Source organism: Chenopodium album, chromosome 27 (assembly GCF_948465745.1).
Source record: "Chenopodium album chromosome 27, dcCheAlbu1.1, whole genome shotgun sequence".
Taxonomy (NCBI): domain Eukaryota; kingdom Viridiplantae; phylum Streptophyta; class Magnoliopsida; order Caryophyllales; family Amaranthaceae; genus Chenopodium; species Chenopodium album.
The window spans coordinates 11,695,779-11,706,451 of record NC_137860.1 but is presented as its reverse complement, the minus strand read 5'-3'; the positions used below and the strand labels follow the sequence as shown (position 1 = coordinate 11,706,451).

General features: G+C 38.4%; 1 protein-coding gene across 1 annotated transcript; it reads left to right on the top strand.

Moving 5' to 3' along the window:
- The first annotated feature begins 227 nt into the window (after window positions 1-227).
- Window positions 228-959, top strand: LOC145619685 (NDR1/HIN1-like protein 6). The gene has a single exon (XM_081674386.1). The coding sequence runs from the start codon at window positions 228-230 to the stop codon at window positions 957-959; it is 732 nt and encodes a 243-aa protein (XP_081530512.1).
- Window positions 960-10,673: the final 9,714 nt, after the last annotated feature.

The following is a 10,673-nucleotide window of genomic DNA, read 5'->3' as shown; positions in this document are numbered from 1 at the left end:
AATGCAACTCCTATATATTAGCAGCATAAAATTAGGCTAGCTACCACTAAAAAAAATAACAATGCCTTTTAATCATTTTACCTCATCAAAAACACATTTTTTGGACATCTAATTTGTCTAAACCTATGGTAAAAATTGGAAAAATGGCGTAGTTAACTACTCTAATATTAGCAGAGAAAAAGTAAACAAAGAAAAATATCTCTTTGAATTTTATTACCTTCCTTAAGATGTATTCAGGGCAACACCAACCGCCACCAAACTATGTAATGCTACAACATCAATATGGTAATGTGCCACCCTATTATGCACCTCATCAACCATATGGTCTGTATCTCCAACAACGTGCTATCCCCCAATATGAGACTCGACGATCAGGGTGTCATTGCTGCCTCAGGTTTATTTGTTGTATCTATTGTCTTCTCTTTATGTTGATATTTTTTATGGCATTAGGCCTTGTTTTGACCTATACATTTTACAAGCCAAAAATCCCCATTTACAAATTACAAGATTTTAGTGTTACAAGCTTTAATGTACAGCCTGACATGAGCATAGGTACAAACTTTATGATTACTGTTAGAGCAGAAAATCCCGACACAAGAATTGGTTTCATTTACGGGAAAGACAGTCCAATCACAGTCTCTTTTAAGGATTCCGTTTTATGCAGTGGTAAGATGCCCGCATTTGAGCAAGGACATGAGAACGTGACAATGATCAATATCCCATTAGCAGGGAAAGCCCTGTTTGGGTCTGAACTTCATAAGGCCCTCACTGATGACCAACAACAGGGGAGGATTCCATTGATTGTTCGGGTTAAAGTTCCTGTTATTGTCGTTATGGATACGATCCCATTAAGACAGTTCGAGTTTCATGTAAGTTGTCATGTCACAGTTGATGGTTTAAAACCTGATAAGAAACCCAAAATCTTGTCGACTACATACACATTTGGGATCGGAATATGATTAGTCCTTTGTTTTTCGATCTTTATTATTTTCTCGTTGTTGTGAAATATGTGTGAGATGATATATATGAGAAAATGCGATAGTGCAGGCTGAATAATTCATACATAAATGTAGAAATGCGAAAGAAAAAAAAATATATTTGTGTGTTTTTTTTCTTTTTCTTTTGTAGGTTACAGCAAAGATTTTGTTCAAAAATAAAAATGTTATTTTTAGAATACATGATGTGATGGATGAACACAATTCTTTCCAATGCGTAATAATTTTTTTATTTTGAAGTACGCAATGCAAAATAGTAAAATAAGATATCTGATCGAAAATTCTATAGTAAACGACGCGCACTGCTATGTACCACTAAAGTAATATACCGTTATGTACCACTGTTAAAGTTAATTTAATTATATTATTTATTTTTTGCAATTCTTAAATATGGTTATACTTTAGCTAAGATGGTGAATTGCATTATTGTTTTAATTTGAGGTTTTAAGATCGAATATTTTTGTTCACCGTTTTTTATTTTCTCCTTCTTAGATTTTTTATGTATTTGATTTAGTTAGTTTGTTTTTTCTTTGCTGCTCGATTCTTTTTTTTTTATTTATTTTTTATAGGAGCAAAACCTTTATTAATCAACCAACTAGGCTAAATCAACCATGATAAATTCACTTACATCAATTGGATATTCCCCCTCTATATACTCTAAGCTAACCAAACTGATTACAAAGTTTTTCAAGACCATGTGCAACTCGGTTTTCACATCTCTTCACAAAAGAGAAGGGCTGAGAGAGTGAGGGATAACTCAAGTGGTTAGAGCTTCCCTCCCGGTTCCAGAAGATCATGGGATCAATTCTCACCCCCGCCCTTGTGGCTCTCTAAACACCAAAAAAAACAAAAGAGAAGGGCTGCTAGTCTCCTCTGCAATCTCTTCATTATCAAACACAAACAAAAACTTTGTATTGTATTTGATTTTATTTTCTGAAAAGATATAAAGATATATTAATTATTAGATGACTATTCAATGGCCATGTAGCTATTGTAATTAGTTTTTAATCTTGGCCCTATATTTTTAATAATCAATCTTGTCCATTCATCCAATTGACTTTAATTTTTAATAAGAAAAAAAATAAAAAATAAAAAACAGTTTTCTTGATTATGATTAAAAATAACTGTTTTCGGTTTCTAAAACAAAATACTGCACTTTGCCATTGATTGACGCATATACTTGTAATTTACAAGTTCAAAAGATTCTCCCATCTTCATTAAAAACCAATTACTCAACATTATATATTACCAATCATCTTCCATCAAAGAAGAAAAAGGTAGCAAAATAGAAGTAGATCGAATAAGAAGATAAAAGTTGTGAGATTTGTTTCTAATCTTTAAGAAAACAATCATTTGACATTAAAGATTAAAACAAAAATTGAAAACAAGATAAATTATAAGTTTCATCAATTCATCGGTTGAGATTCACTAGTTACAATGGCCACATTTTTATTGTAACCATTTGAAAACTAATAAAAACAAGTTCTTCATAAAAAAAAATCAGTCAAACCCCCACCCACCACGGCACCACCCCACCTTTCTCCAACCATCCACCTTCATCTCCGGCGACCGAGCTTGGGTACCGGTGACGACCAGCCCATTGCCCCCTTCCTACCCCGCCAATCCCCCTCTCAGCCCCGCAAATCTCCCACCCCAGCGCTACCCCGGAGAACCCACACATCCTCCATCCCCATTCCCCATCTGGCCATCCCAACCGAAATACCCCCACCCTTGCCGACGCAAACTTAAGCCATCTAGCAGCAGAAAAGAATTGAAGGATTGGAAAGAAAAATTAGAATAAAAGTGACGGGTTAAGGATTTTATTTTTTATTTTTTTCATCTATATATTTAATAATACATATCAGTACATGTCATTTACGATACATAGCAGTATTTGTCATGTACGGTAGACTCTCCCCTGATCCATATACTAGAGCGAGAAAGCTAACATAATTATATGCAAAATACACTTTGACTATATTTCATGATAAGGTAATTGTGGGAAATGGTTTTGACCTCTATTTTGTGTTTGTTAAATAGCATATTCAATTGAGCAAAATTAGCTTTTTAACTAACATTAGCTTAATTCACTACGAAGTATTAAATAAGCTAATTTAAAGAGCTTATTTTACTAAATAACCTCCTTTTCAACAATCTTATTTTGAAAGTTTTTTCACTATCTTAAGATGACATGAAACTTAATACAATCATTTATTTTAAAATCCTATCTCAACTACCTACTCCACAATTAGGTTATTATCAGTTATTTTACATACTCAAACAACACTACTACAAAATTAGCCAAAGAGACCCGTCTAAATTAGCCAAAGATATTGCCTTAGAGGCGGTCTCTAGCTAAGTGGTCTCTTTGGCAAAGAGACTGCTTTATTAGAGATGATCTCCAAATTGAGAATACTGAGACCGCCTATCTAGGATAGGTAGTCTCTTTTTTGGGAAAAAAGAGACCGCTTATTAAGGGTAGGCAGTCTTTTTTTTTAAGAAAAAAGAGACTGCCTATTTTACTTAACAGGTCTCTTAGGATATGTACATGTACTAAGGCAGAGCTCTTGGCTGTGATGCGTGGTCTCTTGATTGCGTGGGATGGAGGACATCGAAAAATCCTGCTTTCCTTGGACTCAGAAGTCGTTGCTCGTATGTTGGTGGATGAAATTCCAGCCAACTCTCCATACATACACATTATTCGTCGCTGCCAAGCCTTGATCAACCAACGCGATTGGGAAGTGGTAGTATCACATTGTTTTAGAGAGGCCAATCGTGCTGCGGATTGGCTTGCTAATTATGGGGTACATGCTACAGAAGACTTGGTGCTCTTTGAGGCGATCCCGAGGGATCTTCAGGCCGTTTTATTGGAGGACTTGGGGGGAGTGGCGCTGCCTCGTATGGTTCCTAACTAATAATGGTTTCTAATAGTGCCCCTATGGCATTTTGTTAGATTTTTTCGTTTTGGTTCAATAGTTTCCTTTAGCCTTTTATTGCTGTGTGTTTTGTTTTAGGGGCTTTGCCCCTCTCCTTCACCAAAAAAAAAAAAAAAATAATAAAAAAATAGCTTATTTAATTTGATTTATGCTATTTTTTGTTCGATAAAATTTAAAGAGAATATTATGTTAATATTGCCACATTAATGTTTGTACTAACAAAGAATTTTAACAAACTTTAATTAAATTCTACTAGTACATATATTTATATCAAACATGTAGCTTGACTACTTGAGTACTCCAACTTCTTCCTCTTTCTTTTGTTCTGATATTCTTGTGTGAAAAACAAGCATATCTGTCAAAGCAAAAGGCACAAACTAAATCAATCATAATAATTGAGAATAACCAAAAAAATTAAACATTCGTTTAGAAATTAATTGAAAAATGAACTAATAAATTAAAAGATCAACTCCTTTAAAAACAAGAATTTGTAAATTAATGGTAGCAATTACATGAATGATAAACAAGAAATTTACTAAAACAAATCCAATATATTTCCAGCCATGTGAATTAGATACTGATCCACTATGATAAATATTGGAGATTAATTCCTTGCCTTTCTCATTAGTATAACCGTGTATATATACAAAGTACAAGCGTCATCCTAGGCTAATTACTAGGAGATAATTAAGAATATACAACCAACTAATATATACAAAAGAATATAGTCTCATATATTCTAACGCACCCCCTCAGTCGAAGCGGGAGGTAGTCGAACACTGAGACTTTCCCTAAAATCCTCAAATAATATCAAGGGAAGGCCCTTAGTAAATATGTCTGCAATCTGCTAACGGGAAGGGATATGTAAGACGCGAACCTGGCCACGAGCAACCGTTTCGCGAACAAAGTGAATATCCGTCTCGATGTTCTTAGTGCGTTGGTGTTGAACCGGATTCCCAGACAAATAAATGGCACTAACATTATCACAATACACCAATGTAGCTTTCTAAATAGGACAATGAAGCTCCAAAAGTAAATTGCGTAACCAGCACAATTCAGAAACTACATTTGCAACCCCACGGTATTCGGCCTCTACACTAGACTTGGACAAAGTGGCTTGACGTTTTGCAGACCAAGATACTAGGTTATCACCAAGAAAAACACAATACCCAGATGTTGAACGCCTGGAATCAGGACATCCACCCCAATCAGCATCAGTATATGAAACTAGGGTAGATATCTAAGATGGATATAAATGCAAGCCATAGTCAATAGAGCCCTGTATGTAGCGCACAATACGCTTAAGAGCGAGCATGTGCTCCTCTCTAGGATCATGCATATATAAGCACACCTGTTGCACACCTGAAGTAGTGTCGGGTCTCGTGAAAGTAAGATACTGTAGAGCCCCAGCAAGGCTCCTATATAGAGTCGGATTAGCTATAGGTGCGCCGGAAGAAGCACTCAATTTCGGTTTAGTATCAACCGGAGTAGGAGAAGGCTTACAAGATGTCATGCCAGCCCTGTCAATAATTTCTCTAGCATATTTCTTTTGAGAAAGAAACAAACCACCCTTATGCCGTGTGACAGCGATCCCAAAAAAATAACTCAATGCACCCAAATCCTTCATAGCAAACTCAGAGCTAAGAAAAGAAATAATAGACTTGCGAAGTGCATCGGAAGAAGCTGTCAAGATAATATCATCCACATACAAAAGAATATATGCCATAGAAGTACCTTGCCGAAGGATAAAGAGAGAGTGATCTGACTGACTATGAGTAAACCCAAGAGTGGAAAGATAGTCTGCAAATCTCTTGTACCAAGCCCGGGGAGCCTTCTTTAGGCCATACAAAGATCTCTTGAGCAAGCAGACATGATCAGGAAATCCGGATCACGGAAACCCAAAGGTTGATGCATGTACACCGTCTCCTTGAGGTCACCATGTAAAAATGCATTTTTGACATCCAACTGATGAATAGGCCATGCCTTGGATAGAGCCAAACTCAGCATGGTGCGAATAGTAGCTGGTTTGACCATCGGGCTAAAAGTCTCACCACAATCCACACCAACTTGTTGTGTTTTGCCATCACCTACAAGACGGGCTTTATGCCTCTCAAAAGAACCATCAGAATTTTCTTTATGAGTAAAAATACACATAGAACGAATTGCATTAACATCATGTGGACGGGGCACCAACTCCCACGTCTTATTTTCAATTAGAGCATTATATTCGTCAGTCATGGCCTTTTTCCAATTCGGGTCACGAAGTGCCGAAACTAGATTATGTGGCAAAGGGGATTTTATACCCTTACAAAGAAGGCTAAATGGCTTTTTGGGTTTGAAAATTCTCCGCTGACTCCGTGTTACTGGGCGAGTAATAGTGGGGATAGTATGTAGTGGGCTGCACGACATGGTGGGCTGGATTCCCATGAGCTGCTGGGCTAGGTTGGGATGGGCCGTGGTTCATAACAGGGTCAGTAGGAGTGGGCAGTGGTGTAGCTGGGCTCGGGTACAGGTTTGGTGATGGAGCTGGGCCCGGGGAAAGCTGCGTGGAGGGAGTTGGGCCAAGAGATGGTGGTGGAGAGTGGGGAATGTAGGCTTGGTCCAGTTGGATAGGTGCCACTCGGTCCACCTGCTGAGAATTGGGTTAAGCCAATTGTTGAATCATAAATGGTGATAAACCGTCATCTAAAAAATCATAAGAATGAGATTGCGGAGTATGCACCTTAGAAAAAGGGAATTGGGTCTCATCAAATATAACATGACGACAAATGATGATCTTATTAGAAGACATATCATAGCATTTATAGCCACGATGGTTTGGCGAAAATCCCAAAAAGACACAAGGTGTAGAACGGGCTTGAAGTTTGTTTATCGTAGTAGAAGGGAAGAGAGGATAACACAAACATCCAAACACACGAAGATGAGCATAAGTTGGAAATTTTTGGTAAAGAATTTTAAGAGGTGACTCGTAGCCTAATCCCTTGTTTGGAAGAATATTGAGAAGATAGGTTGCCATTTGTAAAGCGTGGTGCCAAAAGCATGGAGGTAATGAAGCATGAGCAAGAAGTGTGCGAATAATATTGTTAATGGTTTTTATTTTTCGTTCTACTTTCCCATTTTGTGATGATGTATGAGGACAAGAAAGCCGAAAATATAACCCATTAAGTTTGCAAAAATCCTTAAACAGCCCATTATCAAATTCCCTCCCATTATCACATTGCATATTCTTTATCTCCCTTTCAAATTGAGTTCAAATGAAAGCTCTAAAATTTAAAAATGTTGGAAAAAACTTGGGATTTTTCAGCTAATGGAAAAGTCCACAAAAAATTAGAGTAATTATCCAACACAACAATGTAATATCGATGACCCGCAGAACTCAATACAGGAGATGTCCAAAGATCACAATGGATAATGTCAAAAGGCAACATAGTACTATTAATAGAAGAAACAAAAGGCAACTTTATAAGTTTTCTAAGAGGACAAGAAGAACAAATAACAGTACTACGAGGTTTATTACACTCAATAAAATTATTCCGCCTAAGAGAGTCTAAAATAGAAGATCCTGGATGACCCAAACGCTCATGCCATAGGGAAGGTGCGAGAGCAGCAAAAGATGATGGTGTGGCTTGTGTTTCGGTGATGGTGGTGATAGGATAAAGATCTCCCCGACTATTACATCTCATTAGACGCCTCCTCGTCTGAAAATCTTTCACAGAAAACCCAAAAGGATCAAATTCCATAGTAACTGAATTATCAGTAGTGAATTTACGAACTGACACCAAATTCTTAATGAGTTTAGGAGCATGAAGGACATTTTGTAAGGTTAAGGGAGGATGAGGAGGGGACACTAGTAGAAAAATTGAAAAAGGCACCCCTAATTGGCCACCGGTTCAACCCAAACCCGTGGCAATATTAGTGGGGTTGATGAGGTAAACCGGAATGGCCACCGGTTCATAGCAAACCCGTGGCAAAAATATAAAGGCCACCGGTTTTGAACCAGTGGCAATTTCAAATTTCATTTAAAAAAAAAAAACGCGCCTCCCTCACTGTTTCTTCTTCGTTCTTCTCTTTCCTCTTTCTTTTTCCTGTTTCATTCACGAAAACGCAATTCACTCTCAATTCACTCAGCCCTCAAGTCACGAAAACCTACCACCACTCACGCCACTACTGACGCCACCGCACCACCCTCCACCACCGCCGCGCACCCCTGGCCTCCACCTCTGAACTCGGCCTCCTTTGCCCTCCATTGTCGGCCTCCTCCTCTAGCACAAGCAGCAAGCAAGCGGCCTCCTCCACCTCCACCACTACGCGCGAGTATAGCCGCCTCCACCACCAGGCACAGCCGCGTCCTCCTCTGCGCCACCTGTGCAGCCGCCCATTGCTCTACCCCTTTCCACTTTTACTTAGGGTTAGTGTCTAATTTTTTAGTCATTTTGAACATTAATTTGAAGTTATACCTATCTTTCAATTTGCAATTTGAATAATTATTGGGCATATTGAGTAAACTAAAATTAGCTAGGGTTTGAATATAATTTAACCCCAATTTTGATTATTGGTAGTTATATTGTGTATTTTATATGTTTGTTTTTGTATATGTTTGTTTTAGTGAATTTTAGGTGATTTTAATGGGAAAATTTAAATATATTGTGGTTGAATTAGTTTGCTAGTTACTTGAGCAATGTACGTAGGAATGAATTAGATATTAAAAACCTAGTGACTCGAATTTTAGTTATTACAATATACTTTAGCAATGGTTGTAGTTATTAAATAATCACTAACTTTTATGTTGTTGTTTTATTTTTTCTTTATGTAGATGGATATGTAGAGAAGCACAAGTTTGTTAGCTATTAAAGTGGGAAGTTCGAGACATTACATCCATTATAATTGCTATATTGGTATGAACTAGAAACTTTATGAAGCTATATTTCTTTCTATTTATTTATCCATTTGATAAAAGTTTGTTCATGATATTACAAATTGTGTCTATTTTAATTATAAATAATTGCCATAATATGTTGAATGTTTGCATCATCATATGCCTAGATACCCGTTCAAGGCTTTCTCATTAGGAGAAAGTCTTGAATAGTCCCCGGTTGGGACTGTTCTTGAATGTTTACTCTCACTTAGGTGGTGAATGTATGTCTTTTTTTCGATTTTAAGGAACATCTTGGCTTTTCATTTCTTCACCATGTTCTCTGGGTACATATGTGGGTAAGTAATTATCTACATCGTGTACTTGGAGAACTGGGGGGAAGTGCTGCCGGATTTTCCTTAAAATTGGAAAGTTGACATACATTCACTAGTGAGAGTAGACATTCAAGGATGGGTTAGGTTGGAGTGATAAGGACACTTTGGAAACATGCATTTTTTCACTATATGAATGGTTTATTCACGGTGTGTACTTGAAGTTGATTTACGTAAAATATGTAGCAATTGTACATTATTCATAATATGTTGCTATATATGTTTAGAGACACTTTACTAAATGGAGAAGGCTCGTGGTTGGATGTATGGTAGACGTGATACATTGGAATTTTGGAATGGGGTTCAAGAGTTTTGCAGGACGGCTTTATCTTATCAGCGCAAAATGGGTGCGGAATACCTATACTGTCCTTGTGTTGATTGTAAAAATGTGAAGGTGGTCAATAGTGTAGAGATCATTAGAGATCATGTACTTTGTCGTAGGTTTAGACTTAAATACGATGTGTGGATTTGGCATGGTGAAAGTGGAGAGTATAGTGGGGATCTTGATGGGAATGATGTGCATGACAGAAGCAATAATGAGATTCATGTGGGGTTAGAATGTGAGAATGATGAATATGTTTTTGAGGATGGTGAGGATGGAGCTGAGGATGATCCAGTAGATGAGGTCGAGGATGAGGATGTGGATGAGATGTTGCATAATGTCGAAGGTGATGTGTTTGAATTACTTTCGGAGGGGGGTTTTGAACCGGTGGCCAAGTCTATTTTTCGCCTAGTGGGACAAGTTCGTGTGACCATAACCATGAATGGGAATTGACTGACCATTACCAACAACAATGCCACGATTTTTGCTCAAGTTGAAATAAGACGAGAGATTACCTCGACCAGACGTCATATGAGAAGTAGCACCGGTATCCATGTACCAATTTGCATCCGGAGGAGTCAAGCCAAGGGTGTGCATAGCAGATTCAATATTTGTTGGTGCATGGGAAGTTGGAGTAGATGCCATGTAGGCCTGCTGCTGAGAACGAGGCCCAAGAAGCCCAGATTGTTGCTGCCTGTTTTGGTTGGGAGGGCTGACCCATGGAGCTGCTGGATATGGGCACGGTGAAATGGGCCAAGGCCATTGTCAAGGCCACTGCTGCTGCTGCCCACCCCACATGGGCTGCTGCTGATGGCTGGGACCGCCGGTCTGCTGTCCACCTCCGGTCTGACCATCGTTGTAACCCCCCTTTCCGCCAGAGCCACCACCGCGGCCTTTACCGCGACCACCATTTTTCTTGTTACTGCGGTTGTGATGAGAACGAAACGATGATGAATTTTCAGAATTTGTATCACCATCCTTATACGGTCCAGCAACCATGGCCATATCTGTTTCAATGGCAGCGGTTTTCGCCAGATTCGCTTCTTCAAGAGTCAGCATAGAACGGGCCTCGTAAAATTGAGGAAGAGGTTTGCTTTAACGAATAAGAGTCGCAACCCCCTGATAGGCAGAGGTAAGACCCGACACCAGTTGAAGCACAAGGCGAAGGTTGGAGAC